The sequence below is a fragment of the Cygnus olor genome, chromosome 3 (assembly GCF_009769625.2).
Source record: "Cygnus olor isolate bCygOlo1 chromosome 3, bCygOlo1.pri.v2, whole genome shotgun sequence".
Taxonomy (NCBI): domain Eukaryota; kingdom Metazoa; phylum Chordata; class Aves; order Anseriformes; family Anatidae; genus Cygnus; species Cygnus olor.
The window spans coordinates 83,695,231-83,715,150 of NC_049171.1; the positions used below are offsets into that span (position 1 = coordinate 83,695,231).

A 19,920-nucleotide genomic window follows, 5' to 3' on the forward strand; every position below is an offset into this window, starting at 1 on the left:
TTATACAGTGTTCGCTGCTGTTGCATCTGGGTGCTGTAACAATTAACAAATTACCATAAAATAGTCTCAATCTGAGTCAATTAGTATAAATTAATAAATTGTAGGCCTGCTGAGAAGGTTATTTAAAGGCCATTGTAAATAACCACACTGTTCACTGTGGCCCAGACTCTGGCAAATCATCTTAGGAAGTGAATTCCACCTACTTTGAGTGAACTTGCATGGAGTGATTTGAGCTCATGTAAGCAGTCACTGCTGCCAAAAGAGGAGGGTCCCTGCCCATACCTCTCCCCTCTCACTTCCAACTACAGCATCATTTTCACTGATCGCAATACTCACTGGAGTCCGAGAGCTGAGTCAGCTCACTAACGTGGAAGAAAACTAACCCTACAACAAGAAAACAAGAACGAACTGGCATTTTTTTGTTGCTTTAGCAAGTCAAATTTGACTCATCAACAGGTTCAATGAGCTCCCTTAAGCTGTTGTTGGTGGAGATAGAGCCACACATCCAGAGGAAGGAACCTCTTCCCCTTTCAACAGCAGGTGGACTTCAGGACTGCTCAGCTTTCATCTAACTTCTTCCTAAATCCAGCTATCCTATGGTCTAACTGAAAGAAGTTGCAACAGGAAAAAAAATAGTAATAATCTTAAGTGAACAAACAGCCCATAATTGTTAAATACTAACAAGGAGAATGACACAGGCAGTTTGTGTTTCATTAAACTGAATTGCTAAAGATATAAAGAAAGTTTTTAAAGCAACCTTTTAAGACAAATTCCTCTCTAAAGCAAGGAGCAATAATTCACAAAATTACAGAAACATTCCGGACAACTACCTCAGTCCTGTAGTGACTGGATATAAAGTTATTCTCATTTCCATGCAGTATTTTTCTTTGTTTCTCAGCTACCCATTACAAAATTCTCTACATCTCCACTAAGCATCCAAGTCTGCAGTCTTCAGACTTCTCTCAGTATCTTCCCATCCAGCTGCTCAGAGAAAAGCTGTGCTGCAGTTAACCTCTGTGCTCCTACCCTATTTATCAGTAGCTAGCACCGAAACCTGAATATGAATAAGCTTGTAAATATAAGTCTGTAATAAACATCACTGTCTGCAAAGACTAATTACAGGGAAGTATCTTTTCAATTCTAAAGGTTAATATATTTGATGGGTCAAATTGTTTGGAGGTTAAAACGCATTAGGAATTACTAGAGACAAATTTTTACTTTACTTTCCACGTATTTATTTGGTTGGTCACAATTTGCTTTTAGTACATGGCGTAAATTTAGTTAAAACAGATATTGATGGGCAGCAATGGAAAGGCTGACTGCTTGTACTGTCCTGGCTGCTACACCTAGCTCAGTGCAGGTGAATCCCTCAGAGGAACATGGTGACTGGTCCTGCCCTGAGTGCCAGCAAGCACATGCCTGCTACAGAAAACTTGAGTACAAACTGAGGATGAAGGAGGACTAGAGAAGAGAGAAGGACACACAGAAGAATGCCTGCAGCCTAAGGGACCAAGACGACCAGGGAGACTGGGAAAAAGAGACAAATCTCACTGATTTACAGAGACAGAGATTTGTTTTGGAACCAGAGGGACTGGACACTGCTGGCCTAGTGCGGGAGGCACTGGAAAATAGATCACCTAGACAACAATCTTTCAGGAAAAAACCCACAACAAAGGGGCATAGGCAGCAGCTGGGTGATGCTTGCTTCCAAACAATTTACATCTCGCACATAAGATGTATTATCTAACAAGTTTATAGTTTACAAGATCTAATATGTGTTCTTTTTATGTGCTTTAATAAAACTTACCTGTGGCAGCTTTTACGTGTCTTCAGGCATGATCACTTCCAAGAAAAAGTGGTTTATTCCCATTAGGCATTATAGCCAACTCAGGGCTAATTCGTATTCTGAAAAACAATCTAGAGCACTCCCTTTGTTCCAGTACAAAATCTAAACCTGAAAAGATCTGACTTTGTTGTGAAGGATTAAAAAAGTATTCTCTTCCATGTCCCTTTTCTCCTTTTGCTTGTTAAACTCACTGTTGTATATTATTGATGTATTGAAAAAGTGGAACTCTGAGGCTGTCTGGCTGTGTATGGCCCTTTCCTATGACTGAAAGATCCTTCAGTCAGGAAGACCAGGCACCACTGGCCTATTTTTACATTACACAATATAATCAGAGTATTTATTATCACTGTATACCTAAGTAATTTTACTTACCGCTTATTTGGATCTTTTATCAGTAGGCCTGAAAGTAATGATTTTGCATCTGCAGATAAAGTTCGAGGAAATTTTATGTCTTCCATTAGTATCAGTTCAAATAGTTTCTCATGATCTTGGTTGTAGAATGGTAATCTTCCGCACATCATTTCATACATGACAACGCCTAATCCCCACCAGTCCACTGCACGACCATAGTCATTATCTTCCAACACCTACAACAGAAATCAAAGCCAGCTGCAATACATGCACTACTTCTGGCATGACCATTTCAGTCTATTCAATGCATCTCTATATGAATGTGTTTTCTTCCACACCATGCAACAAGGTTCATTATGTTCCATGAAGTAGTCCAAAACAGCTGAACTGTACTAGTGCATAGAAGTATGGCAACATTTATACGATGCTATGTTTACCACGATACTGTATGTTTATATGATATTATATGATCACAGAAATATAATGCTTATATCATTTGTTAATATGATAATGCCTCCAACGTTGGGTGTCTTATCTTAAAAACGATTACTCCACAGTCCTCCTCTCAGGAGCTCTAGAGAATCGCAATAAGGAATCTAAACAGTATCTCTTGACCTCAGTAGATCTTTATACTGAATTACAGAAATGAAAGCAACATAACAGCATAGACCCATAATGAAACCATAAGTGATAAGGAAACTAAAGGTTACTGTATGTATACATACATAGTTCAGATTTCTGTGCATTACTAGGTGATCATACCCTTTCATTCAAAAGTCGTAAAAATTAGAAGTTCATAAATGGTAACGCAGAGGGCACTACAATGGCATGTGCCTAAATTGCCAGTATTTGCTGTAGAAATGTATTTTAAAGAGGCAAAAACCTTAAAACAAGAAATCAGATGTAAATAATGAGCAGAAGGAAAGACCAAAGAAATGCACCTAATATAGATGGACTGTATTTATAAAGAATTAAAGAAATTTCCATGGTTTCTGTATCACTAAAAGGCAGATTCTGAAAAGCAGCACATATGACTGATTAAAAAACATATACTAATCCACAGAAAACAAATGCCTTTTGCAACACACCATTGCAGGCAACCAAAACCACCAAGAGCTTACCCCGATTCAAACAGGAAGAAGACACACAGGAACTGTCATTAAGATACATGCTAGAGAAAGCCCAGTGATGTGTAGTAACACCTTCAGGCTTCAAGGAATAAGGCAAACTCTAGCAGATCAGAAATAAACTTTTTCCATGAGCATGTTATATTGTGACTCTCTAAAAAGTGTAAGAATACTTCCAATAATTTCCTGTGAAGCAAGGGCAGACACAGACCTCACCCATCAGGGGACACCAAGTGGCCATGACCACATCGTATCATACGAGGACACGCGCACTACACCAGCCAGTCCTAATGTGGGGTGTAGAGCTCATTTATCTGCCTCTCCTTTTTCTTCCGCAGTGAATCCAAGTCCTGCTCTGAAGTATCTCCTACATGCTATTAGTAGAATATACATCTGATTCAGTACGGCTATTTTGACAATCCCACAGTAATTAATGCATTCATATTCCTAGCTTTCACTGTCCTTAAGGATACGTAGTAGAAATATGATGAAAAGAAGTGTAATGCAAATCCCTCTTGTTTATATATGATTAAAAAATCATAAGTATTAACACATTAACACATACTATTTACAACTGTGCCAAAACACACAGACTCATTACATCATTGATATTTCTAAATAGAGGGTGAAATTTTGGAAAGTGTAAAACACAACAAACTATCTGAATAAGTACATATGACAAAACCAACTAAAATAACTCCTGCATTTTAAAATTAATTAAACATTCTATGAGTTTCAGCATACTGCAAGCTATTTGCTGAAAAAATGTATATGAAATCTGTGTCACTGGTCTTTAAATCACCATTTCTTCTGCCACAGAATAAAAGCATTATATATTTTTCTAATACATGTATTACCACTGTTATTATTTCTCCTATTTGTACCGTTAGCTATTCTTTTCTTCTGAAGTTACTAAAATACGTAAAATTGCGAGGCAGTGCTAGATTCTTTTTACAAGCAAGCTGAGGTGTGTTTTGCACATATGATTTACAAAAGAAGGCAACGGGAACATAAAACATTTCATTCTCTGAGCAAGACAAATCACATGCCCAACAGCTAAAGCAAACCGTATCTGGGGCTTTACCTAATTTATGCAGGACTTTACCTAATAATAATAAAAAGTATGAGCAACCTTTTGCTGCATTCCCACAACAGCAACAAAACAGTGGTATAAAGAAAGAGCCAAATGTGATTTTTAACCTCTTTTTACATAAAATCATAAAAAAGCATAAAAGCTGGATTAACTGCCTCCCGAACCCGCGTATCACCAGCCGGGTTCTCATCCCCAGCTGGCAAAACTGGCAACTCTTTATTTTTGTTTAAATACCTGGTTTACAGCCAGCCAGACAAGCAAGAGCATCAAAAGGGTTTCGTTTAGGCAAAAGGAAAACAGCCTGAAAACAGTATAAATAAAGGAAAATGAATTTCAATTTATTTTAATATAAATGGAATAAAATTGAGCTCAATATTTTCACAGTAAATACACACAACTATTTTCTTTAAGACATTTCTATTCCTCATGGTGTTAAGAAATCCTAGGATTTCTGGACTGTGAGAAATCAATGAAAGTGTTGGAGTCCAGCAACTCCTATGATGAAATCTATACAATTACAGTAGGCACAAGAACATGTCTATACACACACATCTATAGCATTACAGGGTCCTTTTCAAACAATTCTTGGACTTTAGGGATTTGTTTTTAATCACACTGAACACAGGACAAGAAAGCTTCAGCCTAGCGCTAAACAAACATGACATAGTTGCATACTTTGTACCTATGAGTGATTAAAACTTTTGCATGTCAGGAGGTGGATGCCTGCTTTTAGAGATGTCTCCTTAGGTTGTGAGGGTTGGCAAACAGCTATTGCTCTCCTCCAGTATATATGGGATACTCTTGTATACATGGGGTGTCCGTCTAAGCACCTGGCCAGCCTCAGCAGAAATTTTGGTCTCTTAGACTTTGTATACTGCCCTCTAAAGCCACCTCCATCATCTCCATCCAATTCCTGTTCTGCAAGGGCACACAAATCTGTCTTTAAGACAATGCACTGTCCTAACAACCCACTTCCTTCACAGTTGCAGCAGGGAAGGCAGCAGGACCACGAAAACCATCATAAAAGGCACATGCTCATCCACTCTGATACTTGTTACAAACCAATACGTTGTTTTCTAGAGGTATCAAACAGAAGGATCACATGGAACTCATAAGCTACAGACAGAGCAGCTACACTGAGTACATACTCCAGTCAGGTGTATTTTCATGAAGTACAGATGAAGTTTACATGCTTTCTTCCTCAAAATTAAAACAGTCAAATCATTCAAGTATGTGACTTCTCTTCCTTCATCTGCTTCTTCTACGATTACACATGAGGTATGAAAATTCCAAGCCACCTCATCAAGATCTAGTGGAAGTTTTAGGAGATGAGAGCTCCAGTGCGATGTGATTTCAGTGTCTGGATAACATTCATAGTCACTCATCCCTATTTTACACCTCACATCCAGCACTGTACCAGTGACTTCCCAGTGTCAAGTAAAGCAGGAGGTCTGCTGAGTGATGTTCAGTTTGGATGATGCCATAGATTATGAGAAATAAAACACAAGAAGTGACCATCGCTTTTATTACTTGAGGGAATCTTACTGTTTGGTTTTAGGGCTCTAGCTCAGTGACTGGTTCTTCCAGAGGCAGCACCAGCCTAATGCACACTTTCATTTCTCTTCCCTCACCACAACTTCACTTACCTTGCCAAAATTATGCAACACTACGTCAGAGAGTAGACCAGCACTAAGAAAAAGAAAAAAAGTGTTTCACCCTGGGTTATTCAACCTGAATCAAGTCTTTCGGCCTAAGTCACTAAATAATTACGTGAACAGCTGTAGTAGCACAAGTGAGAAGGCAGAAGTGGAAACCCCAGGGTAGGTGGTGTGGAACATGGCATTACCACCGAAAGAAATGCTTGTCATACTCCACCCACAGTCCTCACCACAGCAGTTACAGAGACTCTCCCAGCTATTCCTGCACACAGACAGCTGCAGCAGCCGTTCTCGCTTAATGGCAAGATGAAGGGCCTGATTCCCTTCCCGACCTGTATTTCTCTAAAGCACTCTCACAGTACAAAAGGGCTCCAAAGTGGGCAAAAACTAATTGCTGCACTGAAACCATTGCCATTTTAATGGACATTGATGCTGCTTTAAAACTTACATCTGTAATAAGAGGACATAGCCTGGATTTATATGGATGCTTTTAAAAAGCTGCACAGGTGCTACTGAAGTTTGTATTTTTCCAGTTTTAGATAAACATGCAAGAGGTTAAATAACACACACTTTCTAACAACCAAGAAACATTAGTCAGGCGTCTGCTTCCAGGCATACGCAGGTACTTTAGTGCTTTTATGGATCTTTTAGATGCACTGGACAATATTATAGTTTCAGCTAAGATAAAGCTATTTATTTACTTTACAACTTCATTTGTATTGCGCACAGAAGGCAACAAAGCACTGTTCTTATGCTTATTTTACATTAAAATCTCAACACTAGCTAAAACAGTATTTGTTTCGTTAGTCAGGGGCTATATATAAGAAGCATTACATCTCTATATATACACACACACACATATATACGTTTTAAAGAAAGCTAGACAGCAAATATGGCAGTGGTAGTCCATGCCATGGTTTCTCATGCTTTAGAGCACTGCTCCCAACTCTCTCCAAAATTTACTGGAATAGCAGGGAAAAAAAGCCACCTGTAAAAAGTGAAAAGGAAGCATTCACCAGAGATTCCACTTTCCTGAAGGGTGTCTGCACCCTTCAGAGTTGCTGGTAAGCATAAGCCAGTAAAAACAATGGCCAAGGATGTGTGAGATAGTGTTTCATAAACAGAGCAAAGACCATCAAGCCCTCCATACAAAACTCAGAATTAATTTCAGACTGAACTTTGTGCCTGCAATGACCCAGGCAACACAAACACACTGCAGGGCAATAAAGACTGCAGCAATACAATGTTTTTCTCCTTGTATGTAACGATTTGTTTTGCTGACTAATAAGTACAGATCAGAAAAAAAATATTCTTGTATTTTAATTTAGTGGAAGAAAAAAAAAGTAATCTCCTAATACTATTCCCCACTGCTGGAAAATATTAATAAAAAACATCAGTATAAGGCAAGTTTTCTCTCACACAGAAAACAAAATCCATTAAAAATAATTCCTCTACTTCATTCGTGATTGTAGATTTTCGTCTTTAGGCTCATCAATAAACACGTCTGCAAGCATCCTTTGTTTTTAGGAACATCGCTCCTTTAAGAATCATCATAGGATGGCTTGGGTTGGAAGGGACCTTGAAGACCATCTCATTCCAACCCCCCTGCCACAGGCAGGGATGCCACCCACTAGATCAGGTTGCCCAGGGCCTCATCCAGCCTGGCCTTGAACACCTCCAGGGATGGGGCATCCACAGCCTCTCTGGGCAACCTGTTTCTGTGCCTCATGTCCATTTAATTCTTATGGCAAAAGTAGTGAAAATGTATATTTTATTGTATCGGCTCCTTATACCTTCAGTAGTAGAGCCAAAAGTTTTCTGACTTGCTGCAACTGTTTGTAGATACATCTGCAAACTCTTATTTACAAGGGTTTGGGACAGAGACTTACGAACCAGGCAGTTAAATGTATCAGACAAAGATAAGTCAATACAAACACATGCAATGCGCATGATTTTGTGGAGGAAAAAAAAATAAAAATTGGAAGGTTGGCAGCCTACATGAAACCTATGATCATCTAAAGTCAGTCATGTATTTCCCCTCGATTTCAGTGAAACTAGGATTCTCTGATATGTCAGTAATCACATAACACTGGACAAGGTGTGACTGCCTTGCACACAAACTGAGCTCAATATAGAAAAACCCTTAATTTTATTTTTACTGCATTTTCTTGAAAGAAAACATCTCTGATAAGCAGCTTCTGGAAGATTTTTTGGTTGCACACCAAAAATTCACATAATCAAGAACTATACTTCCCACAGGCCACTAAACATTAATTATTTGCTATAACTTCTGGACTCTACAAACTGACAAATATAGCAGTAATGTTGCAAATGAAAGGCCTCATATAATTTGTTGTTGATCTTCTACAAATGGTTGTCAGCATTGGGTTTTATTTTTACAAGAACAGCTTCAAAATCTCATTTTGGTACTTTGTGCTAGATAACTAAGGCAACTTAATGGGAAAACAATTACATTTTTGACCTAGTTATGGTTACTCTTAATATATTATATGTAGACTCTCCGATAGGACATTACAAACAAATAGCTTGCTCAATCAATAAATTCGACAGAACAGATGGGAAAAGATTTAAACATCTAAACAAACTGTCTGCACACCTATGTTGTGATAGAAAACTGAGAACTTGGATACACCAATGTACTGTTAATTTAAGGGGAAAAAACTGTTTTCAATTAACCTTACAGTTCAGGTGGAGTGTATGTTCTGTAAGCGTTCCTGGTAACCCTTCACACATTTTTATTGCTGCAGGTGTTGGTCTGCTAACAAATATTCATCCACATATTATTCAACAAAAGTTAAAAAAGTGTATTTGCTAGAACTTTCTAGCAATTGCAGTAGCTACTGCAACAAAGTTTATGACCTAACACTAATGAACTAAGGTTATACACCTTTTTTTTTTTAATAGAAACAAATGTTTATGCCAAATATATGAAAATCCTCCCTACAGAAGGGTGAGTTTGCCCAATATTACACAAATTTATTTACTGTAACTACATCTTCTGATGAATAGGGTAAGCATTGCTTAAATGGATGCCCATTGTTTGTGTTACAGGGCTGAAAAGACAAAATGCCAAGGTTATAGATATCCTGGGAAATGGATATCTGAGAATTAAATAAAGGAAAAAAGTTTTCCAGTACTGCTCTAAGTTTTGCAGATTGTTTTTCTCTATTTTTTATCTATGAACTACTGTTTCACTTCTGGTCATTACACAGACAATCTCCCTAATACTTTTTTGGTCTACGGATTTCCTACATCCTACCTAGTCTCTCCTCGTGTAACCTTAAAATAAATAGCAAACTAAATTTTTTCATTCACAGGCACACGTTAGGCTGTGTCAGAAATTTTACGTCTTGGTATAAATATGAATTAAGCAATGCCTCCAAATGCCTGAGCAAAAAGCATGCAATACTAATAGTGTTCAACCTTCTAGAAGGGACAGTACCTACAACATAATTTAAATAGAGTTTAAAAAAAAGAGTTAAGCTATTGCACATGAAAAAAGTATTCTAACAAAGAACTGTAAGACACCAGTTTAAACCCAGCAATCAAATATAATATACCAAAACAGACTAAAAAGACCCCCCAAAAGTAAAACCTATTCAACGCATACACACAACCAAACCAAACCAAACAAACAAAACCAGAGATGGTAAAATAACTGTGTAGTCTGGAGAAAAGGAGGCTGTGGGGAAACCTCATTGCTCTCTACAACTGCCTTTCCGGTAGCTACTTTTGCTACCTGAGGTTACAGCAAGGAGGGTGGTGGTGTCTTTTCTCAGGTGACAAGTGACAGGACACAAGGAAATGGTCTCAAGTTGCTCCAGGGGAGGTTTAGGTTGGACATTAGGAAAAAATTATTCATGGAGAGAGTGGTCAGGCATCGGAACAGGCTGCCCAGGGAAGCGGTGGAGTCCCCATCCCTGGAGGTATTCAAGAGATGTGTGGAAGTGGCACTAAGGTACATGTTTTGGTGATGGGACTCAGTAGGTCAGGCTCATGGTTGGACTTGATCATCATGAAGGTCTTTTCCAACCTAGATGATTCTCTGGTTGTATGATTGTGTGGCAGTTCTCTCTCATGTCTCTGCTAGATTTGTACCATTGTATGAAAAACTGCAGACCTGTTAATATCTCTATTAATCATCACTGTAGTGGCAGTAGAGTCCATACCATGCACTAGCATAAAATGCAACACACCTAAGAAATAACAAGTAATAATAATATCGTGATAATTCTTTCTGGTTGTTCATCATTCTTGCTGAAATCATTTTGAATTTTTACATATGTTAAACATAATTTATTCAGCTTTTGTTTATGTTTCATTGCTCTCAAATTTTTGCTGAGATGGAAATAATGTGTATATTGATTAAATGATAATTAATGAAAAAAGCTTCAAGTATATTATTGAGACAGTCTTTATAAGAATTGTCATACTTGTATTACACACAAATGGGTTTTTCATAAGAAAATCTCTCTGCGCTTTTAAGTCCTGGTTTGAGTACAACAGTTTATTTATAGGCAACATGAAGCTAATCTGCTTTCTAGTCTTTTGTTTGTTTTATTATTTTTGTTTATTTATTACATCTTTCCCCTTGAGAAGTCTGATATTGCTTGTGGACAATTAGTTTTTGTGTCTGGTGAGATTAACCAGATTGCATGAAAATTCAAATTCATGTTACATCATTGGTTATCCAGTTTCAGGTGAAAGTCTAGCTCCTGTACTAATTTATCTCTTGTTGCAGCAGCTCTTCTCTATGTGTAACAGAGCAATGCTTTCATACACTCATCTTTTGATCTTGATGCTGGTGATTGCAAATAAATAAATGTTCTGCTCTGGATACCGTGTCTTGTCCACATTCCATCATGTTCACCTCAGGGCCCTGCTGGCAATGCCAAGCTGACAAAAATGCTCAAATTCAAGTTACTAGCATTTCTGATGACTTAGGCATGTAAGATGACACAACGCAGTACACTAAAATATAGTACGTGATAACAAAACAGAAAAAAGGCCACATTTGAGTTTTTCATGAGGTACTAACATTTCAAGATAAAACAACTTTTTGCGTTTCCATTTCCTTTCAACATAAAAATCAATTTGGTATTTGGAATTCCAGTGTAAAGAGAAAATTCCACATTGTAAAATCCCTGTAAATCAGAAGGGAAACTACTTTCAGGCATTTGTGCTCTTTCTCCTCCCACCCCTGACTGGTCTTCACTCAAAAGTGAAACGTAGCCAAATATACAACAGACAGCTGTTCAAGAGCACACGCCAACACTAAACCACATTTCCACAGGTAAAATAAATTCTATTGTGTCTCTACTAAGAATCAGATTATGTATGAAGCATCTTGGTAAACAGAGTAAATAAACTTGAACTATCCTTTTGAAGCCAAAAGAAAATTAGTATACCAGAATATAACGTAACTACAGTGTTTTGGTACTGCAGAAATTAAACGTGCTTTCAGGAAAATGAGTACCACATTTTAGAAGTAGAGGGGGGTTGGTTTTAAGCAAAAGGTAACAACCAAAAGCAAAATGTTCTCTGTCACCATGATGCAGTAATGCCTCATGCTATAGGTTAAGACAAACACCTACTCAATTATCAAAATAAAAAATAATGATGGCATCAGTGTCGGTAGAAGACTTAGTAATTAAGTATTTATCAGATTATCAGATCAAATACTTTTTAATTTATGGAGCAAAATACATTTCATCCACTGAAATTTTTTTAAAGGTATCTTTTTTATTATTATTATTTACATAACAGATATTTATGTTAAAACTCCATTAAACTAATGCAAGGGAATAAGCAAATGTTCAATCCTCATGCTAATGGTAGGTCTATTGGATGTGGCAGTGCACACACAAAACAGCAATATTATTTTTTGTCGATTATATCTTCTCTTCTTTCTCAGCCTTATATTTGCCTATATGACAAATATGTAATACTGCCTGTTACAGATTAGCTCTAGTTATACAGCTGTCCCCAGGAAAAGTATTACATGCTTATATACATGCAACACTACAAATAGGTGACATCAAAGAACAACTTTTCTGACAGCACTCTTTGAGCATGGAAAACAATTGATTTGAATGCATCATTTTAAAAGGAAGAAAAAACATGACTTCCACCTTTTCAAGTCTCCGGCTGATAAAAATTAATATTCTGTCCTCAGACAAAACACCACCATATGACATATTTTCCTAAATATACATTGAACACTTGTAGGTTCCATCTCTTTCTATCAGTAAAGTTTGAGGGTGTTGTGGGTTTGCTGGTTGATTTTCTCTCTTTTTTTTTTTTTTTTTGGTGGTTGGGGGGGAGAATGTAAGGGGGGCACTTGATTTTGTTCATTCTAACTTGGCGATCAAAGAATTTTTATTTTTACACTATTACAGAAGTGCATTTTTCTAGGTTTCCAAAACCACCTTATTCAACCTTCCCCATCTGTCACCATCTGCTTCTTTTTAGCATGTACTTTTTGTGTGATCACATAAGCATGTGAAAAATAACTAACATTCAGATGATTGTCTGCTGGTACATTTGAGGACTGGGCATAATAAAAGTGAACTGCCAAAACGTACTTAACACTTCTAATTTTGTTGGGTCTTGCATGTAAGCTACATTTGATTTTCAAACTGTTTTACAGTTGGAAAGTTGATCAGGTACTCTAACTCAACAGTAAAACTGAGACTACATAATTAGCTCAGCACTAAAAAGATTATATTCAAAGACAGGAACAAAACCCAGAAATACATCCACACGAGTTCACACATCCATCTCGACTGAGTCTGTCTGCACAATGTTGCCTGAGGCATCGGATAAGATGCTACAAGAAGCTTACTTCTGGACAGTCGCAACCTGTCTTCCTTCTACGCTGCCAGAGGACAAGGAATAAAGGACTCACATAATTACAAGGGTGTGTGAAATCTCATGGAAACACTGGAGGAGCAAAGAAGCTAAGACAAGAGTAGGAATGCACAGAAATGCAATGCATTCTTAACAACACAGCAGGCACTGCTTCTGGGTGCAAAGTAATTGGAAATTGCCACCAAAGCACTAAATGCCCTTCTTAATCAAATTTTACTATAAAAAGAACTAAAAAAGTATAAAGCTAAAGAAATATATTTACCTCCTACCCTCAAAAAAATAAAATTACCTCACTCTAAGAAAATTTTATGTATGAAATTCTTTCCAGCTTGCTAGAGCATGACTACAGGCTTCAGGTTTTAGCATAACCACTATGCACAACATTACAAATATATTAGTACTAATACAGACAATTTGGTGGACTGTCTACTTATCCTTTCCTGAAAAAGAAAGAATCAAGTGAAGTGAAGAAAATAAAAAGAATCTCACTAGCAACTGAAACTATCCCCTCCGCCAGATAAACCCCAAAAGCCACCAACAAGAAGGCTTTATTACTGCTCACCAGAGGTAACTCAACATAAGTGAGAACTCGCTCTCTACAGCATGATGGAAGATGGAGCACAAAATAGTCTCTTTTCCATTGTTTCTCCTAACAGCACTGTTCCAACTCTTGAAATTCATACTTTTCTTAAAACCTTGTGAATGCAGGTGCCATATAGCAACATCTTAACAGATGCCTTACCTTAACTTATGCCATTTTCCACAAATTCCTTTTTTCCCTGTTTACCTTTATTATCCAGGGGTACTAGAGATGGAAAATAATGGCACATACCTATTATTTATATAAAAGCTGCAGAGAATTTTAAATAGCGCATTACTTAAATGCCTCCATCTTTAAACTCAAATGACATTTAAAGGAAAAGGAGATAAAAAGGAAAGTGCTTAAGCCACGGCAAAATCATACCGTCCTTCAGTTCCTCTATATTTCTGGACAAACAACTCCCCAGCTAGCTCCTCTCCATTTTAATTTGCTCATCAATTTCTACTGCCTTTCCTGTCTCTCTGCAAAACATTCTATTAATTTCTGTTAAAAGAAAATTAACAAAATGACATAATTGTTTTTAGTTTAGCTCACGCTTTCTTTCTTACCCACAACCATGTTTTCCTCCATAAGAAAAATCTTCTCATCTCTAAGCTTTGTTTTCTGAGAGACCTGTGAGATCATTAGATTCCTTATTTCCTTTCTCTCCCGTTAACCTTCCTCATTATTCTCCTCTTTATTTTTACTGAAGTTCATCTCTCCCCCCATTTAAAAAGTAAAAAGAAAAGTTTAAAAAAAAAATTTTGGCTATATTAGCCATGCAACTTCATCTTCTCTGTTGTGTAACATGCTTATCTCTTTACATCCTCACCTTAGCTTATCCCTCTCAATTGGTACCAGAGTACCCAGCCCTCTCTGTTTGTCCATGATGCTGGCACCTTCATCAAATTCTGTGCAAACAAGCACCCTCATGCTTTTCTCCACACCTTCAGTAATATTCACATCGCTACTTTTATCTGCGTTAAAATCCATCTTTAAAACACAGTTTTGCAAAAGCTTAAAACACCAGTTTTCATGCTAGACTGTTTCACTGCCTTCTAGGGGTTCCCCCTCTGCCTACGTCCTTTAATTCAGCTTGCATCAGACAAGCTATGTGCTAGATCATCTTATTCTCAGTACGAAAATTTACCAGACTGCCTTTGGTAAGTAGCCTGATCCAATATAAGCAAGCGCTAAAAGAATGAAATAAATGTATAGCTGCAGCAGTGACAAAATGCTTTTTCTGCCTCTACCACCATATAATCTGCATACACCACAACATTCCGTGAAAATTCAACTGCAATTACTGTAAAACATGGCAAAAGTTTTTTCTTGCTATGACAAAATCTGCAAGAAAAATTACTCTGATTCAGACTAGTGCCTGCAACACAGGGCACCATGCTCCCCATTGCTTAAATTCAGCCACTCACCTTCAATGGCCAAGTTCTACATTCTGGATCACTCACAAAACAAAGCCATACCCTTCCCAAAAAGTAAAAGCTGTAAATAAGAAATTAAGTGAAATGTGAGGAAAGACAGTGGTTGCTTCTTGATAGAAGAGTTTTACCTTTCATTTTTATGAGGTAACATTCAGGGAAATAATTGATTATATATGAGCTCTCTCACTTCTTCTCCTAATAGAAAGATGATTAAAAAAAAAAAGCCAAACAAGTTTCAGGTAACATATCTTAACATTTCTTTCATCTCATATATTCATAATGAAACCATCCAATGGTTTTATTATAAAGCAAGTTACAAAGCATACAGACCTTCTTATGCCTATGGACAAAAGTATGAATCTACTCGTCTTATTTATTGTTGTATGTTGTTAAGTGATCATAAACTGCATAAACTATATTAAAATGGTCTTGCTGTTGTGTTTTTTTTTGGTTGTTTGTTTGTTTTAAATAAAAGACTACTGTTCTTACAGGAATGTATTCATCTATCTACTCTGTGCTTCTATGCTGATTAAACTTAACTAGGTCCTACCATTTTCCTGTTACGGAGAAACACATCAATATCATTAATCATCAATATCTACGAGGAGTCATTTGAATAAGCATGGAAGTCTCTTACAGTCTTGTTCACAGCCAAAACATCCCATTTCCTGTTAGTGAAAAGATATAAAATTAATTTCTGATATTTCATCTCGCATCTCCCATTACACCAAAAATTAGTACCACAGTGACTGCCCTACTCTTGCTAAGGGCTTGCTGTTACACTTGCTGTTAAGGGCTTGAGCTGAAATGCAGAAAATGTAATCTCATATAAGAGATTACCTTTACACATGATCAGACCTACAAGAACTTTTATTTCTCTGCCCAAGTAGCTTAATTTCATGAATATTCTGTTAAAGAAAGTAGACTCTAGAGGTCTGTATCTTTATTAACAAGTCTTTGATTCTTGATGATCAACTGTAAACCATCAAAATCCAAACTGCTTTTAAATGTCTCACAGGTATGTTTACAAGTACAAGTACTTTCTCAGTTTTACTCTTTCTTTATTAAGCAAATGACATTGTTTGGAAAACACTGATGGTCCTGTCCTGCAAAACTGGAAAGGATTTTCAACTGATAATGAAATTCAATTGTAATGAAGAATTTCATTATTAATCAAATAACCAAATTGTTCTCAAAAGTCTATACAGTGTCACAAATAAAAAGTTACTCATTCTTCAGTAACTGTAACCAAAACGTACATCTCTACTGTAAATATATTAAGCCCTGCCATTTGACAGTAGCAACCATTTTCTTCCTAGAGGATGCATTCATACCCTACCCCCTTTTTATGCTTGGTACTTGATTATCTAAGACAAAGTACAGTCAATGTTATTTTAGTTTTCTTTGAACTGTAGAATACCGGGGTTGGGTAACAGCTAAGGACTAAGAGAGGAAAGTGGGAAGGGAATGTACACATAGGCCACGTAGCTTGAAACCCTGCATACCCCTGTAACAGCACAGTGCTTGGTGAAGGTATGTATAAACTTCCAGGTGGTTGTCATGAACAATAAATCATTGACTGTCCAGAAAAGTAATTCTAGCTCCAGTGATGAAAATTGGTTCCAACCTGGCAATCTCATTACAAGCTTTTTTCCTGTGACCTACTATCCATTTATCTTCACATGGACGTTTTTCTGGCTCTGCCAGACATCAGCAGTCAGTCTTGGGGTCCTGTATAAAAGGTCTTAACAATGTAAAATGAAAGAGTATATTCCTCACTGAATGGGAGATGGGACAGTCCCGGAGGCATAAGGTTTGCAAGCAAGCAATGGGATCAGAATTACTTTCTGATTAAGAGCAATTCTGAAATCACCAAGGAAAATAATTCTGTATGGATCCACCAGGACACATGCACTTGCAAGAAGGTCATGTAAGAGGAAAACCCCCTTACACAGGCTTTGCTGCTTTATTTTTTCCCATTAAAGTGACTGCAGTCTCTTTCACAAAAAGATGGAACAGCAAGCAGGACTTTGCCTCAAACAATGGTCCACAAAGCATTCAGAAAACCAAGTGAATCCATAACACTGAATGCATATAAACAAAAATATTAAATCAGTTCTCAGACTAGGTGTAGTTTCTTGACAGTGCAACAGTTTCTGGATTAATCAACTGCTTCCTGGCTAATACACAGGAATCTTGGGCTATCTCTGAGTGTTATAGAGGATGAAAAGGTATTATTAAAAGGACAGATGCTGAATGTAAGTCTCTACATAACTGGAGAATATCTTGCTAGTGAAGAAATGGTATCTGCCTTTACACTTACCATGAACAGCCAAAATATAAGTATATGCTGCCATTTGTCTTGGGATAAACAAGCAGGAATTCACCATGGTACAAGGATTAAAGTCCAGCTGTAACATTAAGTTCTTATGAACTCCAATTTGTCAAAAAACATTAAGTGTTTGCCATCTGGTAATGATTTCTGTGGCCTGAACTACAAGAAGTGATTTTTGCATGTTCTTTCCCTGACATATGCCCATGAAAAGATGGAGCACCCCGTCTCTTGACGGTCCAGTTATCAGTCAGATCTCCCAGGTATGAAATCAGACACAGTTGTCTCACATGAGCAACTGGTAAACGTTATTGCACAGAGTTCAAAGGGAAAGGTTTATTTTTTCTAATGGTGTTCCTCTACTGCTAACTTCACCCTTTCAAATAAGAATGTGCTGATAAAGGTGTTGAATCTTCTCATGCTACATCAATAACTGAAATCTTGTCTAGTTTGATAGAAGAGAGCTAACATGTTTCCAAAAGTGAGAGATGGAAAAGTAGATGGAAGCAACTGAACAGGATATTTGCATCTTGAGAAAGTTTTCAGGACTGCTGACAAGAAGACAATGAGGGGACAAGAGCTGGCAATGACAACTGTGGTCTGTGCCAGAGATGATAGTATCATCCCTTGTGCTCTTCTAGAGCAGATTCTGGGTATGGAACACAAGAAGAGTGGCCACTGTACCACGCCAAACAGGTGGAAGCGCAACTTCTTTTAAGCAGCCAAGTAAGATTCAAAGCAGGCTACGAATAGCTCTGGAATCTATAAATTCAGATAAATGCCAAGTGCCCCTGCACTAAACACAAAGGTGCTGTCAGACATCGTCAAAGAGAACAACAATCTGCATCCGTCTTCCTTGGAATCTATGAGATGGAATTCTGCAAAGGAGACCAACATTGGTGAGTTTGCCTTCTCAGCTAGAGCAGGCGATGACTCACCAGACAGCTGAAATGAACAAACACACTTAACCAAAATTATTTAAGTTCTTCAAACTTGTAGTGTGAGAGTATGACTACTCAGATTTCTCTTCACTGCTGAAACAGTTAAGGAAGATGGAGACAAAAAGTTAGTGGCTCCTAAGAATGCCAATACTTTCTTTATAGTTAGAGAAAAAGAATGTATCAAAAGATCTTGCTATGATGCAAGGTGGTTTCATTAATTCTACATACCATGTTAAACTCATAACCAACTATTAGCAGTTTCAATTTCCTCCCTGAGCGCAAACTGAAGGAGACTTCAAATTTGCTTTAATACATTTCAGAAGACTCTCAGACCCTCAAACCTGTCCATTCTTACATCTTCATATCCAGCCAATGGTATCCAGAAGGTGATGTTTACCTGTTTCCTACACACCCCTTAACTGTAAGGTTCAGAATGAGAATTCAAAGGCAATCTAAACCAGCTTGCTCAAATAGGCTCCAGGGCTTCTTGCTGCTGCTCAGGATTCAATATTCCCAAAAGCAGGAGCATGAAGAGCCATGCTGAATCAGTGACACTTAATCCACTCTCTTTAAACTAAGGCATATTCTTCTTCAAAGAAGATTTTGAATAGAAACTTTCTGGTAGCACTGTGTTGCTGCAAGAGGTGGGGAATCCCTTGATGAATGCTTCTTCAAAAGAACAGACGGACTGAAGAACCCTGTAAAGTCCTTTAAGTTACGTAGAAAGTTGTGTATCAGGTGTGTACTGTGTCAATTCCTGATCCTTCAATACAGATGAGAATGGAACTAATGGCTTATTCAGGATCCACAGAATCCTTGTCATTAAGAAACTGCCTCTCATGTTAATACCATGGTGCAGTTTCGCAACCTCAGGGGAGAGGCAGAATGACCTCTCCTAGCACCACAGTCAGTACATGTTAACTGAAGCCAGAGAGGACAAAAACCCAATGCTCAGTGTGCTTCCCTGGCTTTTTTTTTTCCATAGGCATCATCAGTAGCAGAGCTGTCAGCACTGATATTGGAGCAGATTACTTGACCGACGAACTTTCACAGCAGATTCTGGAGTGGCCAAACCAGAGTTGTGAAGGGAACCAAAACAACATCCTTGTGTCTATCTTTTTGGCAATCCTGAAGAAGTGTGATGTTTTGCACTCCAAGCACTAGCTAATAGTAAAGACGGAGCTGTACCATCTGGGATGGCACTTCAGCATACATACTAGGAGATGGCTAGTTCTTGGTGTCTACCTCAACCAGTTCAGGGACTGATACACTCAACTTTTCAGCAGAAATATCTCAAATGTCAACTCCCTCTCCCTGAGTCAGGGGAGTTCAGATAATACCCAGCAAACTCAATATTTTCCTCTTCCCCCTCTGGTCCACTAGGACTATATAAACTCTAGTTATACAGCTCAGTCAAGTAAAATCATATGTTCCAAGTGACAGACAGATGGAAGATTATTTTTGAAGAAATCATCAAAAGATAAAAATTTTAACAGAGAAAGGCAGACATGAGAAGGAAAATGCATGTTAAAGGCATTTTTAAACACTAAGGAGCACAGCATCAGTATACATACAATCACTAAAAAGCAAGAACAGTAGCATATAAAATTCTGAATAACAACTGTATAGTATTAATCAGGCAGACAGTCAGCTCTTCACTAC

At 37.7% G+C, this 19,920-nt stretch overlaps 1 protein-coding gene and 1 long non-coding RNA gene across 4 annotated transcripts in view; one reads left to right on the forward strand and one right to left on the reverse strand.

Moving 5' to 3' along the window:
• The window catches only part of AKT3 (AKT serine/threonine kinase 3), a 152,122-nt gene that overhangs the window by 15,587 nt on the left and 116,615 nt on the right, over positions 1 to 19,920 (reverse strand). For all 3 annotated transcript variants that reach the window (XM_040553563.1, XM_040553564.1, XM_040553565.1), the window contains exon 11: positions 2,219 to 2,433. In XM_040553563.1, coding sequence (XP_040409497.1) covers positions 2,219 to 2,433 — 215 coding nt within the window. The remainder of the gene's footprint in view (positions 1 to 2,218; positions 2,434 to 19,920) is intronic.
• On the forward strand, positions 823 to 9,915 carry LOC121068399. Its single transcript, XR_005818848.1, has 3 exons — positions 823 to 834; positions 5,861 to 5,866; positions 9,841 to 9,915. It is a non-coding gene; the product is annotated as an uncharacterized LOC121068399 (long non-coding RNA).